The 19,174-nt window shown below is 40.9% G+C and overlaps 1 protein-coding gene across 1 annotated transcript in view; it reads left to right on the top strand.

Annotated features, from left to right (window-relative positions):
- The window catches only part of SLIT3 (slit guidance ligand 3), a 475,112-nt gene that overhangs the window by 286,803 nt on the left and 169,135 nt on the right, over window positions 1-19,174 (top strand). Inside the window, exons 8-9 of the mRNA XM_008928306.3 lie at window positions 3,703-3,866; window positions 17,350-17,491. Of these exons, the coding sequence (XP_008926554.3) occupies window positions 3,703-3,866; window positions 17,350-17,491 (306 nt within the window). The remainder of the gene's footprint in view (window positions 1-3,702; window positions 3,867-17,349; window positions 17,492-19,174) is intronic.

Genomic DNA, 19,174 nt, shown 5'->3' with positions numbered 1-19,174 from the left:
TGAGAGCCACGTTTTATAGAACATGAATGCTGACCCACTCTAAAAGGATTTGCTGGAAATTTAATTTAGGGTCTATGGCTAAAAGGGCAATTTTAGCAAACTTGCATTTGTATTCCTTCACCTTATGTTCTTTAAAGGTAGTTTCATCAATATCAAGGGACATGTTTCAGTCTCCAAAGATTGCCAAATAACACACAGTACCCTTAGCAGATCAATATAGGAATTGAAAAGTCCTATATATAAACAGCTGGAAATATAGTGAAATGTTTTGGTTTTCAGTCTTCCATTCCATAGGTTTAAACAGAGGCAGAAAAGTCACCAAAATAGCAATTAATAGAAGATAAATACCAGAATCAAATAGCATTTCATAATTTTTTCTGCTGCTCCTACATATTAAAAATTCTTCCTCTACCCCAAGTCATCTTAGTACTTCTCACAATTAATGCTTTATCAATTATAGTTATTATCAAAATGAGCTTTCATCACTACATGTTACTTAATATTCTCTGGATATCTTCTGTTCAGGCTGTCACCTGTTGAGGTGTTAATACTGTTCTGATTTAACCAGATTTTGTGTCCATGGGTAGCACTGCCCTAACCACTAACACATAGCTGAGCATATGTTAAACTGATCAGGTTTTGTTCACCTGTGTAAAACATTTACATAAGGATTTTTTTTGGGGGGGAAATGTTAATGTTAATACTGTCTCTGGTTTCCTGAGCTTTAGCACACTTGATAGCCTGTTTCTCCTGCATTAATATACCACCTCAGTGAAGAGTCTGCAGGGAAGGAGAAAGCTGTCTGAGGTGTAACAGCTGAAATAAATTTACCATTTAATCTGTTGGCTGTTGATGGAAATTCAATCCAAATGGATATTGAATGATGCTGTTACAGTTTGATGACTCTACTGTTTTCTTCAAGAACAATCATCAGTCTCTACACCTTCTCAGAAAGCTTCACACTTAGGTGTCCTTTTTTTTTTCCTTGTAGGAAATCCCTGGTCTGAATGTACTTAAGTAGGGACAAGCCCTTTATCCCATCAGCTGAGGCCCAGTGCACTGTGGATATTATCCCTGTGTGTCTCTTTTACACTCTAGTGAGATCCATTAGCAGGACATTTGAGGCTGCTTCTGCAGCAGCTACATCTGCTGTGATGGTTCTGTGGATAAATAGCTTTTTCTTCATGGCTCTCAAAACAATCTGCTCATTTTAGGACACAGAAGGAAAAATAAAAGGTATATTCACCTTCAACATGACCTCTGAGGGGAAAGAATGAAAAAAAAATGAGAGAAGTGCCAAGAAATTTTGAAGCACCTGAAAAACTCTTCACTAAAATCAGCTCTTCTGTGCTAACCTTTTTTACTTAACTGCCTTTTCTGCTGTTAAGTTTCATTGATCTTTTAGCCTTGATTGGAAGTGACAGGAATTAGTTTTTATTGATCTGCTTTCCTTTGCTTGAAACAGCTTTTTTTATGGTAAAGCATGTCCCCTGTATCTATTTGCTTAATGGTAAGTGTGCTGTTGTCTCTGCATGTGTGAGTGACTGCTGAGACAGGTAATTGCATAATTTCTTCTAATTTTTTTATTTGAGGGTAAACTGAAAATGTGCAAAATCACTTCAGTGCCTTTCATGTTCACAGGGAATTGGTGTATAATGCTTTTGAAGTACTGTGAGAAGTCTTTTTGTGGCTGTATTCATTAATATAATTATCAAAACTATATTCTAATGGGCTGCTTTGTAAAGACTGATAGGCTCTCTAAGTGGTCTCTTCTCAAAGAAAATCGTATCTGTGTAATAAAAACTTGAGCAATTAAAAGAAGGGCTCTGCTGAGGCAGAGCAGTGGTGGTTTGCTCTACTGAAACAGGAAACCCCAGGGTCCAGCTTTATCAATTTACTGAGGGGGGAAAAAGCAACTCACAGAATTGGAAAACTGCCCCTTTTTGAGAAATTTATTACTCCTGCCTGCCTTACATTCCTGTGCAGGGGATGCAGGGAATGGCATGGGATGAGCTCAGTTCCAGTTCCAGGAAGATGATCCTAAGTGTCATTGTTGGCTGCTGTGGGAAGGATGAGACCTTGAGGATTTAAATGAAATACTGACTCTCTTAAGTTAGAACAAAGTCTTATTTAGGGTTATTTCTGACTAAATTATATTTATGTATTTGTTTATTCTTTCCTTCAACAAAAAAGCAGGTTAATGGTTTTTAATAACAAAACATTTTACTAGAAATCTAACTTACTGCAGCTTCACTTAAATAGCTTCACGAGCCCTAAACTCAAGGTCTTGTAGCCATCCCTCTAGAACAGTTACATGTTACAGTGCTCCCAGGAGAGCAGAGCCTTCCATCTCTGCAGGAGAAACTCTCAGTTCCAGATTTGTGGGGTATTTTTTACCATGGCTGCCCACCCCAGACATACAAATCTGGGGACTGTCAGCCCGGGCGCCACTGCTGAGCTGTGCTGCTGCTGTGCAGTACAAACAGCTCCCAGGCAGACAGTTAATTTATTTGGAGGATGGACAAGGCTAAATCCGGTGCACACCAATTCTGTGCCTGCAATATTGGTGAATAATGCTTTGTCTAACAGTTTCTGACAGGATTTTCAATCTGGTTTATCATTTCATTTGGGGTAACACTGCAAATCTATGAGTCATTACGGGAATGAAATAATTACTATCCTGGGCTTTTGTTTTGACCTTAAGTTTGGTAGCTATTAAAATTGCCAGATTTGCTCCCTGAACACATCATAGTTTTTCAGACTTCTCCCCACAGTGTGATAATGCTTATGCAAATCCCTGGTGCCAGGCATGGAGCAGGCTGGACAGGGAGCTGCATGGATAGATCTTACATGAGTTAAAACTTCCTGCCTAGGTCCTACACATTTGCATTAAATTGCCACAGTAAAAAGAGCATTGATGAATTTGTACAGGCAACACAGCCACATAAAAGGTGTCAATAGACTCTGATGTGGAGGGGTTCTCTCTTCCCTCTTTTTCCAACTCCTCAAAGGAGATGTTTTTCAGCCTGTTTTTCAGCCTGGTCCTCATGTTTAGACAAGCCACTCTTTGAATTGACTCAAAGATATGCCATTCATGCAGTTCTTTGTGGTATAAAATCACAGGCAAAGTGATTACTTGTCACAATCTTAAATTCTACATGTTCTTGTCTCTAGAATTCCCAGCTGTAGATGGGTCATTATTGAACTTCATTTTTCCAAGACATTATAAATAATAACACTAATTTATATGTGGCCTTTGTGTCACAGAATCACAGAATATGCCAAGCTGGAAGGGACCCACAAAGATCATCCAGTCCAGCTCCTGACCCTGCACAGGACCATCCCCAAGAGTTACCCCATGTGCCTTTAGAGTATCATCCAAATGCTCCTGGAGCTCTGGCAGCCTTGGTGCTGTGCCCACTGCCCTGAGGAGCCTGTTCAGTGTCCAACTACCCTCTGGGGGAAGGACCTTTTTCTAATATCCAACCTAACCCTCCCGTGGCACAACTTGAGGCCATGCCCTGGGCTATGTTACGTGGCAGCGTGGACAGTCAAGCCCTGACTCAGCCGCAAGCAAGAACCTACAACGATCCTACTGAAGCTGCAGTGTCGAGCCTGGCAGACTTGTACTTGATTGTGTTATTTGTGGCTTATGTTTTAAAAAACCCTACCAATAACTGCAGGTTTTTGTGTCTTTTGCAGGCGGCTCCACTCCAACTTCCTGCACTGTGACTGTCACCTGGCCTGGCTGTCGGACTGGCTGCGGCAGCGCCGCACCATCGGCCAGTTCACCTTCTGCCTGGCCCCCGTCAGCCTCAGGGGCTTCCTGGTGGCAGAGGTGCAGAAGAAGGACTTTGTCTGCTCTGGTAATGACCCCAATTACTCGTTTCTCTGTCAGCTGGTGGGTTTATGTCGCTGTTCACATGAAAAAACAGCGAGTGGAAAACGACCGTGTTGTTCCAGTGCCATCCTGGAGCAATCCTGGTTTTATCACTGCTGAAATGTATGGGAGCAGATCAAGTTGTTATTTTTTTTTTTTCAGCTTTATAAGAATTATTGGATTCCAGTTAACATTTCACTTCTCACGTTATTTTTTTTTGCTGCTTTAACATTGCCAATGATATCAACATAAGAAATCAATTAAGTGTGGATAATCCGGTGTTTCTCAAGGGAAGAGCCTTACAGCTGACTGGAATAAGAAAGAAAGGAAATAGAAAATGCAAATCTGAGTGTGTTGACAAATGATTGGACAATAGAACATGAGGAGCAGATTTTATCCTGGAGACTGAAACAGGACTCTTAGGGAGCCAATGCACTTTGCTGCCCTGCAAGTTTCCACACTGATAAATGAGGCAGATGATACATGGCAACTCACAAACCATGTGTCTGTGTGTTGGGCCTATTCATCAAATCTCTGGAACTGCACTTGGCTCTTGTGTGATACAAATAGATTTTCCTAAAATAAGAAGAAAAACAAAGAAAGGGAAAAGTAGAAAAATTGGAAAAAAGAAACGTCTGAATTGGGGTTGATAGGAAGGAACTGGTGGAGGAGAGCTATGGCAGTGGGTGTACTGTGAAAAAAGATACCAGACATAAGTTTGGGGGTAATTTTGTAGGCCCAGTGGAACAAAGGGAGCTTGTCATGAAGCTGATGTGAGTCCTAACCTTGACAGACTGAATCTTGTGCTGTTGGGTTCTTTCTCTCTCACAGCCCTAAAGCTCCATCCGATTGCTACGTGGGTTGGCTGATGGAAATACAGTAGAATTGCTTGTGCTAGAAATGTTTTTAGGAATGCCTTTTTTCTGTAGTTTCATTTACATGTGACAAAGAAAGAGAAAAAGGGTTTTACTTGGAGAAGACCCTGCTTAGCTACAGTAAATTCGTGCCCAGGTGTGCAGAAGTGTTATGGGCACATGGAAAATGAAGTTGCACACGAGTGATCTTTGAGACATGATATTCAAGAGTGCTGAGCAGCTTCTATGCAGCTACGGAGATGATGCCCAGAATATCTTATAAGTTACATCAAAAGTTTAAAATAAGTTTAAAATAAGTTTAGAAATGTTAACAGTCTTGGGAGAGGAAGGATAAAAGAAATGGATAAATGAATTAAGCTATTAGCAGAAGCTAATTTTACCAAAGAGGTAACCACAGCTTTTTTTTTCCCTTAAGAAATGAAGTTTTAGATGGGGCATGGGTTCAGCTATTTGGATTTATGACATGGTGAATGAGGGAAAATGAGTTGTTTAAATCAGGAGAAGAGATAATAATTGCTGAATGAGAAATGTAACGTGAACAGAACCCATTTAAATGGGGTTTTCTGTGCAGACTGTGATTTCCAAAAGAGACAAGGGTTTTAACCGTTGCCTATTGGATCAAAAGCATCTAAGGGTACCCTCAAGATTTGCCTGCTTTTAAAAATATATAAAATAATGAAAATTCAAGGAAAGAAGTTTTCAGTGAGACAGTACATCAACTGTATCCGTGTAACTCTCATTTGGGAAATGAAATGAAATGTACTGAAAAAGAAATTAATTTGAAGAGCTCATTTTAGTGGAGGCTTTAGCTGAGAACTCAGCTTAGTACATGCTAGTTCAACAAAACCTACATGGACAGCTAGTTTAAAGAGGATATAAATCTTCCCTTCTCCTTATTACAGTCCTTATTCCTAATTTTACAGCATCATTTGTTAATGTTTGACTATGAAGTCAAACTAGGACAGATGGTGAATAGTGAACTGAACTTGTCCTTCTGCAAAGGAATTTTATAGAAGTTAAGCTTGTATGAATCACTGTAACTAGCCTGGAGCTGGCAGTGAGAGCCACCTTTGCATCACAGTTATGAAGAGCTGAAATAAAAAGTAGTGAACAGTAGCCCTGTTTTAGTACAGGCTCAGAATCTTAAGCACCTGTGTTTTTATGGCAGAGGGAATATCATCACAGGAAAAGGAAACTCAGCTTTTCCTTCTCTGAGAAATGGGCTTCATCAGAGCATTCCAGTTCAAAACCTGTGCTTCTGGATGCTTCCAGGGAGCAAGAATAGAATCATGATTTGGGGAAAGAAGATAAACAAAATTGCAAAACTGACTTCTCTTTATTCTTTGAGCCCTATGCAAAAATAGTGGTGTTTTATAATTTTATGGGAAGTACTTTTTTGGAAACAGGTTTTGAATGCTACATACCAAGCTGGAAAACTAAAACTGAAACAATGGCAGAGAGGTGCCATAACTGGAACCCAAATTGCTTGATTCCCTCTAGACATGTCCTGTACTGTGATGTTTATAAGCATTAGCAGCAAAGCCTCTCAAGATAGTGTTGCTGAAGCCAGAGTTACATGCAGATATATCTGGGTGAACTGAGTCATACCTGTGTAACCTGGGAGTCAGTCTTTCAAAAATGTTACTCAGCTTATGCACATGAATCATAAAAATGCTGTTTCCAAGGGCCCTTGTGGACCAAGTGTGAGCAGCAGAGGAGCTATTCCAGGTTTCTCTTGCTCGTGCCCATGAGCATTTGGCTCAGAGCTGGAGGTGAAGGTGCAGGATTCAGTAGTGCACAGTTGCCTGGAGATGGGTTTGCAAATATGTGTAATTGGATTTGTGTTTCTGAGGAGAAGGGGAGAAGTCATGGACAGACCTGAGTGGGGCTGGGACTCGACAGCCCCTCACCATTGGAGGAGAGGTGAGTGCTGCTGCCAGTCCTGTCACCCACCAGGGCCTTCTGGCTGGCTTCTCCAGCAAGCTGTCCCCTCCTCTTGGAGAGTCTCTCCTCCAGAGCCACCCCTGACAGAACAGCCTTCCTGGGCCTTTGTCTTTAAGGCCATCTGTTCCCAGGGAAAACTCCCTGCACAACTCTTCCCCCTGCACAGTTGGTCATTGAGCTCTGGGATGTGTTTGGTGAGACAGTCTCCTACAAGGTACTATGTGTAAGAGGGGAAATTGTGTGGCACCAGAGGATGAGCCCCTTGTTGATGTGCTGCACAAAGGTAGCAGGCTGTGTTTCCCACAGGTAACAGGCTGTATTTCACATAGGTAACATGCTGTATTTCACATAGATAACGAAATGTATTTTGCATAGGTAGCAGGCTGTATTTCACATAGCATGATATATTTCACATAGGCAGCATGATGTATTTCTTCTCTCTCCACCATATCCTTGCCATTCACTGCCACACTGATGTGACAGGAGAAGACAGGACACTAAGTAAAGACTTAGCATGAGTTGAAATACTACCTGTACTCTGATCTTTGGGACTTGTTTATTTTTATGTTTCATTAGCTAGCAGAGAAGCATCTGGGGGTTCTGGCTAATGCTCAGTACCTCTTAGAGCCTTCCAGTCTTTGCCTGGATCAAACCCAGCTTCCTTCCCATGCTCAGATGCTTCACTGTTCAACTGACCTTTCCTTCTCTGTCTCTCTCAAACACACTTTCTCTCTCTGCCTATTTGTCTGTCTCTTGTCCTCCCCTGACCTCCTCCTGATAGTAATTTTATTTCATTTTGCTCTCATATAAGTTTTATTATAGCTCTTTGATTTTTCTTCTCCCTGCTCTTTACTTATTGAAGTTGAAATTAATCTGCATATTGATCAGTTATGTCAAGTCATAATGTGTTTTCTCACCTGCATCAGCGTGGCTGTAAAGCTTTGCCAGCTGAAGCAGTGGGTTTGTGAAGTTTTGCAGTTGTGCCACCAGCAGCCCCTTGGTCTTTTCAGAGCTCTGTGCAGGAGCCACTGAGTGACCCCATTTAGATTTTTTTATCATTCTGGTTTTCCTAAATATATACATGGGGAAAAACAAATACATCTGAACTGCCTGTTTGAGAATAAAGCAGCTGCATTAAGGAGTATTGAATCTCATACTGGGACTGTAGCACACTTCAGCTGCTGCCCAGGTTTAGTATAATTTTGGCCAGTAATTAGATGTATTTTACAATGGACAGTGTTTGAAATGGAGTATGAACATTAGATGAGATTTCTTAGAGTAGACCAGAGATCGATTTTTCTAAGAGTTGATGAAATTTGTAAGTGTAAAATATGTGATTTTTAAGTACTTTTCTAAGATAGTTTTTTTTTGTATAATGAAAGAAGTGTTCTAGAGAAGGAAGGTAGATCAATAAAACCTTCCCTTTTTTTATTAGAAGCTGTTTTCTCTGATCCTTGATCCTTAGTTACCATTCAGAGGGTCTCCAAGAACCTGAAAGAAGTCAAGATGCGTAATTTGGATTAAATAAGGTAAAATTCAGTCTGAAATTTACTCAAGAGAGAAGGTATTACCACAGACAAGTGTCCAGTGATTTCTGTCTATATAAACCGATACTGATTTTAAGAAAACAGTGGATTGACCCAAATCTCAGTTGAAGATCTAGAGTTTCTGATTCATGTAGTGAGACTGCAGCTGAGGTATAATAAAGAGAAAAATATGTTAGCTTCCTGCTGCTTCATGCAGACTGGGAGCCCTAATGAGGCAGCGGATTTATTTGTTTAGGTGAGGTCAAATGGCCTTAAAACAAAGCTGTTACTCTGTGGCCCGGACCAAGGAGCTCAGGAGATTGTCTTGCTCCGTTTTTTAACTAATAATTTCATAACATATTGTTGAGGAGTAGCTGATAAAACAGCACTCTTCAAGCTTAGTGTCTTAATGAGAGCATTCAGGAGATGCCAAAGGAAAAGTGCGTGGGGAGAGGAACTCCCCCCCCCCATCTGCTGCTGTTTAAAACTCTGTGCAAGGGTGTATCTGTGGGCTGGGGAGGTGCTGCCAGCAGGGAGGATTGGTGCTCCCTGCAGACTAAAAAGGGGGAAAGACTGTTTGCTAACACTGCAGGGCAGTGGCAGTGGCTGCTGAGGGAACCTGAGGGATTCTCTCCGTGCTGTCCATCCCAACTCATGCAGGGAAGGGCTGCTGATGGCCCTCGGTTCTGATGGTCACAGGAACTGGATAAGCAAGCTGGGAGGAGGAGAAGAAGGAGGACTTTTCCTCTGTGTGTGCCAGTGGTCACTTCCTGCCATGTGGGACATCCTCACTGTACAGCTGGTTTATTGCTTTTAGAATGAGCTTGACCATTTCGTCCAACTCTGACCTTTCTCCACAAGAGTCACCTGTGGGTCATGTCAGACACAACATCCTTTTCTTCCTCCCTGTAAAGTTGGTTCTTGCTTTTTCTGGCCATTCAAAGACCCCATAAGTGCTCTTACAATGAATGGAGTCTAGGACTTACAGGGTAAGACTTTTAAAGCCTCTTGGTAAAAATTGTGCTTTAAATTTGATCTTGGGAAATTTCTATGGAATGCTGATAGAATTTTTACCTCCTGTTACAATGTGCTACCACAAACTAACATTAATGACCAGTCTAAAGAAACTTTTCAATACTGTGCAGTTGTTAGTTGCTCCTTAAATGAAATCCTGTAGGAGATTTGGAGAGATACTAATTACTATGTATCAGTTTGTTTGTTTGATGTTTCCACTAAGTTTCTAATAACAAATTGTAGTTTACTCTAGCACTAGCAGTTATGTTGTTTTAGACTGTAGGAATTTACTTCTTGACTTGCTTAGTATGTAAGATGCCACATATGGTGCTTTTCATTTGGGGGACCATCTTACAATTCTGAGGGATAAATACGTATTTATTAAGGCACTTAATACTTCTTTGAGGACTAAAGCTGAAAATTGGCTTTTAATTACAGTAAATTTAGTTTTACTGTTGAAAATGATGTCTTACCTTTCAGTATAATTAGCTTTTTTTTTTCCTTGGAACCCTCTGTTCCCCAGAGCAGTATGTATAGTGCCTTAATGCTTATTTAATGATGGCAGGTTGGGGTATAATTATTCAGCCATTGAGCTTTTGAACTGTTGCTGTAAAAATAATAACATGATTAGCTTTTATGTTAATGTCCAAAGCTTGTTTTATTACAAGTTGTGTTGGCAGTATTTTGGTACAGGAAAAAGCTTCATGGCAGTACCACAACCATGCTCAGAGCCAATTCACACAGAGCAGTGGTGTTAAATACCCAGGGACAGGGTTGACTTTGAGGATGTGGACAAGCCTTTGTATGAAATCTGTAGAGGTTTTTTCTGTTCAATACATGTATGTGATTGGCAACTCATTTATGGACACACAATTAATGAGGGTAATTAAACCAGGCATAGGGCTGCTTTATGGACAGTGAAATTAGTGATGTTATGTAGTTGCATTACACCTGTGGTGGGTTGGCAGTGGCCCACCACCAGCCACCCTGCTGCTCACACTCCCCCTCCTCACTCTTCTCCTCCTGGGGTGAAACCAGGATCTGCTCCAGCACTTGCTTCCCCTCCTTACTCTCTGAGTTTGCTGCTTGCAGGACTGTCTCTCACACTTTTTTTCCTCACTCCCTACTACCTGACAGCATTTTGCCCTTTCTCAGGTGCACTCTCACAGAGGCACCACCACCTTCGCGGGCAGGCTGAGCTGTGCAGCCGAAAGGAAGTGTCTGGAACTGCCTCAGTCCCTCCTCACAGCAGCTTCCCTGGCAGCTCTGGGCACCACCAACACCCTGTACCCAAAGAGAAGGGGTCTCCTGGCCCATTGAATTAACTCCTAGTAATGACAGGCAAACATGTTCAGGTCAGGAGGTCTGTAAGAATTTTATTCTATAATTTCCAGACACCATAAAGAGCTCGAATGTACCAGGGGCCTCTTGCAAAAGACCAAAGGCAGTGACTCCAGTTTGTCTCAGGACAAAGGCAGGAAAGGTCACTGTTACCCCTCCTTCCTTAGCATGTTCCAAATGTCAAAGAATTTGGTCCATGGAATCCCCAGGTGGCCCTGGGAAGGGGATGATGCTTCACTTTTCAGTCCTTGCCCACTCTGCTGGAAAAAAAGTGTTTCCTCACTCCAGATCTGACCAGGCTGGATCCCTTGGATGTCATTATCAGGAGAACAGTCCCATTATGCCAGCCATCCCTGAGCAACTGTGTGAAGCTGTAATGCTTCTGGCTGGAGTGAATCCCATCTTCCTCCTCCTCCTGAAGAGCCCAGCTGTAGTGCCAAGGCAGGGAGAGCCCCACTTTAGCTGTGGCTGGATCAAACAAAATCACGTGGTATTTAAAACTCCTTTTCAAGTACCAGCAAAAGAAGCCCAAGGACTCAAAGCATAGTCTTAAACTTTTCCTATTTCTTCCTGAACTTCATCAAATTTCCTTGTGAAACAGTTCAGGATGGATCACCTGTTTAGAACTGTACTCCCATCATAGGCTTACAATTGATCATGACCATTATCTGTCTTTTAACCTAGTACAGGTGGTATCCTTCCACTTAAATAATTTATCTTCCTCTTCATTTTTATGCTTGAATATATTTATAAGTTCTCTGCATTATTTCTGGACCTATTTTTAAGTGTCAGTTCACATGCACCTTTGAGACTGCTGATACAAGTTGAGGAATTGGCATTAATGTGATGAGTGTGCATGGCCAAAAGCACTACGTCTTTTAAGACTTTCTAGTAGCATTATTTTAGTCTTTGACCTGCTTTGGAAGAGCAAACAATATACAAACCCACAGAACTCTTTTAGGAGAACGTGCCTGTGCTGACAGGGCTGGAGAAAGACCTTGACAAAAAGGCTCAGAGTGGGCACAGGGCATAGGAAATATTCTGCCTTTTCAATCCCTCCTATGGAAGGCTTAGGTGGAATAAATTTCCCCGAGAGAAAACCACCTTTGTCATAGTTTTGCACAGACTTCAGTTGTCTCACAGATTATGTTTTATTAATCCTTCAGAAGACCAAATCTAACTGTTCAACCTCAGTGGTTACAGGTGAGCCTCTTTCTTTGTTCTACTTCTTTTCCATTTTGCTTAGTATTCTATATAATTTTGGTGCTCTTATTGTTAATGAAATAATTGGAATACTAGTGCTTTTAGGATAAGGTAGTGTGAAGTAAGATCTGACTTTCAATGGTGTTGCCTTACTGATAGAGTTTGAAACATGCTAAGTAGGATTTTGTGGAATAAAGTAGTCTTCATCCATTAAGCCAGACCTTCCTTTCACTGCAATTGGATATTTCTGGTTTTACTCCTCGATATTTATTTGTAAACTGATTAGTGTTGACTTTTGCCCACAGAACACTTGTGCTCATGTGCCAGGAATTTTTAACAGATACATTTACTGTTTGGGAACGTTCAGCAAAGCAGTGAAGTAGAATCAAATGATGAATATTCATGACTAGAAAATTTTTGCATACCATGAACTTGATGGTATTAAAATCCTCAATTAGGGGCTCAAGTTACTAATCATAAATCTTAAAGCTGTGCTCAGTGAATAACTGTTGAACAATCGTAGATGGAAATATTTGCATAAAGCATTTACTGCCCATTTATTGTAGAATAAACACATTTGTGCAGATTTTGTCCATTAGAGGAATATCTGCCATCCATAAGGAATGTTGGCTTTGCAGAAGGTCACCTGTGATTCCCTTGCCTGTCCCTCTCTGCAGGACTGTGTGTGCTCAAATGTACCTTTATGCTGGGATGCAGACACCAGTCAGGAGCAATCCACCTGTTTTAGGTGGCTCTTTGGGTGTGTATCGCTGGGAATTTAGTGCAGACTGCAGCTCATGCAATAACAATTGATTTCAGAGGTCCCAGCATTGTCAGAAGTTCCCATGGGTTATTTAATTAAACCCAGAAAGGTCAGACTATATCCATGGATCTGCAATACTCATGGTGTTTTGTTTATTGATCAGTAATTTCATGTCTGGTATACTTAAAATTATGTAAACTCACCACAGATTTTTAACCTGTAAGCCCTGTCAGATTTATCTTAATATCCATTAATATTCTTTACAATTAGCTGTGTTTTGCTGGTGGAAAAGAGCTGCTGCAAAGGCAACTGGATAGGTGAGGAGGTAATAAAGCACACTACTTAGTGTGCTGTAATTGGGTGTCAGTGAAAATGAGATTATTTAGTTTATTTAGTAATTGCAAAATTTATTTTAGATGCCTGTGACATTTAAACTGTCCATTTATACACCATAACCATTCTATTCTGATAATTATAATATCAGTCTGTTTGCTGCATTTAAAAGGCTAGAAGCTAATTAGAAGCTTATTTGGAAAAAAAACATTTAATTTATCTGTAAACTGCTGGGTCCTAAGTCTCTCCTCTTTTCTCTCTCCCCCTAACCCACAGTCTGAGACTAAAATCAAGTGCTGCCAGATATTAACTATCATAATCATTGACCTTGTCATTCCATTACATCAGGCACAAAAAGCATGGTAATTTTTGTTAAATCACGTTCCCGTTTTAGCTTCCACATGTTGTTAGTGTTTTCCTTACAGCAAAATGTATAATTGAGTCGATGATTTTTATCTCTTAGAGAAAAATGTAATTAACGTGGTGAACTAGGGCTGCTGTGTACCAGAAAAGATCTGAGATGGCAAGATGACAGATCATAAGAACAACTTCAGAAAGGACATAGATAATATAAATACAACTGGCTTGTCTATGGCCATTCCCTTTTGCTGTATCCACACCATAAGGAGTTTACTGCACTTGTGGAGGACACAAAGAATTCCTGCAATAATTCTACCTTTCCTGTGTCTTTCCTTTTGGAGAAGTATTGGCAGCAAAAGGAAAATATTTTTTTTTAGATTTCAAATACCTTTCTTTAGAGGTTGTGTTGCCTTGGGGCCCTTGATGTGTCTGTATGCTCATACTCTGCATACCTGTGAAAGTCATACCCAAATTTGAATAACTTTATATTCCATAGACTCCTTAGACTTGTTTTCTTGATGGGTCCTTTCTTTACCAGCTCCCCACAACTATACAAACTTTAAACTGATTAATCTCTCTTGGTTTTTTTTGTACTTTAATTCTATAGATCTGATAACAATAGATCCTCAGTTAAGTGGAGCTGTTGAATCAGATGTTGAGTGTGTGTGTAATACAGTATTCTGCTCTTTGCCAAGGAGAAACAAGAGAAAGCATTTAATAATAATAATAATTTATGCACAAAGTCATTCTATCATTAAAGTTTTCAGAAATCTACAGTCTAGATCTCCTTTTGCTCATGAAGAAGAAAGAATTTTACCCGCTCTAAAGGGCTGTGCTCATGGTGCTTAGGGACGTGGTTTAGTGGTGGAACTGCAGTGCTGACTTAATGATCTTAGAGGGCTTTTCCAGCCTTAGTAATTTTATAATTCTGCTCTTGCTGCCTGTTTTTTCTGCCAGACAGACTTGTGTTTCTATCTCTTCTCTTTCTTTTCGGAATGCTTTATATAATCCCCTCCTTTCATGCCATTCCTCCAGTGCAGATCACTCTGCAACGCTGCCTCACACAAACTGTGGAGGTGCTGAGCTGAGTCCCACTGACTCTTCTAGTGTTGATTTAGATGCAGTAGAGTCAGAAAAGACTCTTTGAACTCCAGCTGGCAATCCATCAGGTGTTTTGATGTTGTGCCCTAACAAAAAGGGAGGGTATTACTGCTCCTCTAACCCACAGTGATACGTGGTAGTGTTATAACTGTGCAAAATGCATTTTCCTTCAAAAAGCACATCAGATGTGTGGTGATAAAGGATGTGGGGAAGATTTGACCTTGCTGCCAACTTCTTGCCTCTCAAAGAGCAAGGATTGCTCTGAAGTATTTCTTTCCAGTTGGATAATTTCTCCCTATCCCTAAAAGCTTTCAGTAGCTCGTTTGCACTTCACTCCTCCTTCATTTAGTTTTGCCCATGGCACCACAGGGTAGGCAGGCAGAGAGGAAATGTAAAATATTAGCAGTCAGGTTCTAAGAGCAAATTTCTTGTTCTTAAACTTAATAGAGAGCAGTGCATGTTTTGAGGCAATATAAACTACTTTTGGGAGTAGTCACAGTTAAAATATAACAGAAACCTTAGACTTGTCTTAGATTGGCAAAGCTGGCAATGCTGTTGGAGCAGAGTGCTGTTAATTTTACAGGAATTCTATTCACTGACAATGGTGCCCTGCATTTCTGTGGCCAGAAGACAGACCCAAGAGAGCTGCTTGCCCTGCCTGTTATACATGTGCTTGTTTAACTAGTGACATTGTTTTGTCTTGTTTAGTTCAAATAGCTACCCCTTAAATGCTATATTAAATGCATGGTCATGTGTATAGACTATGTTAAGACAATAATAAGATTTTGAAACTGGACAAGTCAAAGTTCAAGGTGCCTGATAATTATAAATTTGTTTCCTTGGACCATATGCATATGGATTTAGATTTTAATTGCATTTTTGAATTATTTTTTACAGTAGATTTTTGCCCGGATGATTCTTGCAGGTGACACTGAAACCAGCTCTGTGTTGAGATGAAAGACTGTTGATGGTAAACTCCTTATCTGCAATTGTCCCAGTGGCTGAAAGAGGACTATAAATGAGACAGGATATTTTAGCAAAGAGAAGGATAATTAGGATCACCTCCTGGTGAAAGCAGCTGCCCACTCTCATAAAGAATGCATTTGACTCTTGCCCATGCTGGAGTGAAAATTTCCTGTGAGATCCTTTTTTTCCTAGATGGTCACTACCTCTGAAAATCTTAGTTCTGGATGCCTGAATTGGAGCTCTGGGGCCTGGTCTGCCAAACTGCAGTCACTCACAGCTCTGATTAGCATCAGTGAAAGCTATATTTAAAACACATACAGTGCCATGAAACCCACAGTTTTCTCCTGCTGTCCTGACAGAAAGTCAGGTGGTGACCCAATAAAAACATTTCAAACCTGTTACTTGAACTTGGCAACACTTTGCACACAGTTTAAATGGTGATCTTACCCTGAAACTTGGTAGTGTATTTTAATACAAGGCAGTTCTGTCATCCCTGGTTACAAAATAATATTGAAAGGGGATGACAGCTTGCTTGAACTCAAGGAAATTCAGACAAACTGCAGTGACTTCCCTTCAGAATTCAGTACCTTTCTGACGGAAGGCATGATTTTGCAGTAATTGCCTTTTGCTTTCCAGCAAGTGTAAAGTCAATCTGTAGAAGTTTTCAGCTGATGCCTTTTCAAACTGTACCTGCCTGTCAAAATAATGATACTTAGAGGTGCCACTGAATGGCTTTCCCATGGTGGCTTTTCCATGCTGTTCACAACACTTTGCAAACAGGAACATGAGTAGTCTTGATGTACAAGTTGACATTGTTGTGCACAGTTAAGGGCTAAACTGAGCATAAATCAAAGGCATAAATCAAGAGAGACAATTTATAAGAATTTTTATAACATTTTAGTTGTCAAAATGAACACTGGATTGCAAGTTGATGCAAAAAAATATTCTTTTGACTTTGTCACCTGCAGTTTTAATTCATGGTTCATATCACAGATCTTTTCCAAGACAAATCCCAAGAATGCACAGATTTGTGTATAGTTGTTTAATGGTTTTGCATGTATTTGTGATTTGACAACTATGATACTTTAGTTTTTCCAACCAAAAGGCCAATCTACCACGACTTTTGTCACTTTTTACCAGCTCAAGCCTTCACATTCAGCTGTGTCTGGTACCTGAGGTTCCTTGTGTTACATGTACTTTGGAAATATGACTCACTATAAATAAACCAATAACTGCTACATCTTGATAACCTCCATTAGCATAGCAAACCCATTTTATCTATGGCTAAGTGTATGCATATATCAGAACTTCCAGTGTAAGAATCATAACCATTTGAGTAAAATTGACATAATTGCTACAGTTTCAAAAAAAAACTTAATGACACCTAATTAAACCTGAATCTTATGAATTGACTAAAATGGATATAGAGCAAAGTCCTCGTGCTACACCTTCGCTCTGTGAGAAGCTTTGTGTCTCTCGGTGGTATTACTAACTCAAGGAAGGGTTTGAAGGTTTGAACTCATATATTTCTAAATTCTTTTTGTGTTTCCATTAACTGCATTGTCTAATCTTGAAAAAACTGGCTTTCTGTTTCCAGTCTGATGCCATAACACGTTACCTCATTTCAAAAACATAAGTCATCATCGATGACAGTCTTCTCTCAGTATGTAAAAATACTCAAGAAGTGTTTGTGTAACAGAGACTTCTAAGCAGAGATAACTTTTGGAAATACTACTTGATCCTGAGGCTTAATTTTGAAATCTTTGAATAACTCGATAGGGCTGATCATGGAGGAGACCAAAGAAGTGTTCATGAGGGAAAGAGATTGATAGACTGGAGACTGAGGAGGAATAAGAACACAGTAATCTTCTACACATTTTTCTCTGCAGTTGATGTGTAGCACATTATGTTCACTGAATCCAAATAAATTATTACTTTATACAGTAAAAGGATCTGGAAAACTCCAAGCCTGATGTATTTAGTTGTTAAATCTCGGCCGATCATTTTTTAAAACTAACGTTCAGTGTTTTCGTTCTGTCTCAGGTTCCCAGTCTGAACCTCCCTCGTGCAGTGCCAGTTCCATCACCTGCCCATCTGCCTGCACCTGCAGCAACAATGTAGTGGATTGTCGAGGAAGGGGCTTAACAGAAATCCCAGCTAACCTGCCAGAGGACATTTGGGAAATGTAAGTGCCAGTGTAATGCATTCTTTTCCTTGTCTCTCCATTTTTATTCTGTGTCTGGGCCTCCTGTGTGGAAGAAAGGCACATGTTTTGAAAACTATTCTGTTATCAGATGTAGGGTAGTTGTTCTCTTTGCTTTTGTTTTTTTCATCTAAGAGCTCAAAACATTCTTTATTTTAATTTAAGGTATTGTTTGACGTTGCCCTACCTAAAAGCGAGATGAAGTTCTTGGTGTATTAAGTTCAGATTGTGTTTGCATCTCACAAATCTGGAGTTACAGTTCTGTAGTCAGTAAAAGAAACACACAGTCCTTTTTTATTTCTAGTTAGTGATTTCCCCATGAGATGGAAGGATGTCTCAATAGCTTGGCAGAAAGCATTTATAATGAATAAGGACATAAGAGCACATTGTCCCTGCTGATTTTACCTTCTATTTCTTGTTTTCCACATTTTGTTATTCCCAAATTTTTGACAGCTTTGTGACTTGAGTTGTGAAATCAGATGCTAGTTTTACAGACTTATTTGTCTTTACTACCTTTAGGAATCTGAATCTTCTATTTCTATGTCCATGACTTCGTACTACTGTGGTCCTGAAATACTGTTAATTAAACCAGTTTGCTTTTGGTTAGTCCATAGGGAATGCAGATCAATTCTTTTCCTATTTAGGTGCTTGTCACACAGAGTTTTCTGATATCCAGCCAGCTTTTACAGTCTTCACTGTATGAACTCAAATATTGGGTAGTCACCAGACTCATCCAGCATCTTCTTGCTGTAGAAATACTGCTACATAGCAAACTTCACTACAATAAAGAATAAATTCATAGGATCACAGAATGTTAAGGAAGGGATCCTAAAGACCATCTCATTCCACCCCTCTGCCATGGGCAAGGACACCTTCCACTAGCCCAGCTTGCTCCAAACCCCATCCAACCTGGCCTTGGACACTTCCAGGGAAGGGGCAGCCACAGCTTCTGTGGACAACCTGTGCCAGGGCCTCACCACTCTCACAGGGAAGGATTTTTTCCTAATATCCCATCTAACCCTGCCCTCTGGCAGTTTCAAGCCATTCCTCGTTGTCCTGTCCCTCCACACCATTGTCCCCAGTCCCTCTCCAGCTCTCCTGGAGCCCCTTTGGGCACTGGAAGTGGCTCTCAGGTCTCCCTGGAGCCTTCTTGTCTCCAGGTGAACCCCCCCAGCTCTCCCAGCCTGACTCCAGAGCAGAGGGGCTCCAGACCTCTCATCATCCTCTGGACTCTCTCCAACAGGAACTCCCCGTCCTTTTTACCCCGTGGGCCCATGAGCTGAACGTGGCACTCCAGGTGGAGTCCCACAAGAGTGGAGCAGGGGGGCAGAATCCCTCCCTTCCTTCAACCTGCCAGTCGTGCCGCTTTGGATGCGGCACAGGACACGGTGGCTCTGAGCTGTGAGCACTCACTGCTGGGTCATGCTGAGCTCCTTCACAACCAACACCCACGGTCCTTCTCCTTGGGGCTGCTCTCAATCCATTCTCCACCCAGCTTAGGATTGCCCTGACCCAGGTGCAGGGCTTTGCTCTTGGCCGTGTTGGACTCCATGAGATTTGCACGGACCCACCTCTCCAGCCTATCCAGGTCCTTTTGGATGGCATCCCTTCCCTCCAATGGCTCAACCACAACACCACATTTGCCAGCTTGGTGCTTTTGGCAAA

The sequence above is a fragment of the Manacus vitellinus genome, unplaced genomic scaffold (assembly GCF_001715985.3).
Source record: "Manacus vitellinus isolate BGI_N305 unplaced genomic scaffold, ASM171598v3 scaffold_25_pilon, whole genome shotgun sequence".
Taxonomy (NCBI): domain Eukaryota; kingdom Metazoa; phylum Chordata; class Aves; order Passeriformes; family Pipridae; genus Manacus; species Manacus vitellinus.
The sequence above is the reverse complement of the archived record's forward strand: the minus strand, read 5'-3'. Positions and strand labels throughout refer to the sequence as shown.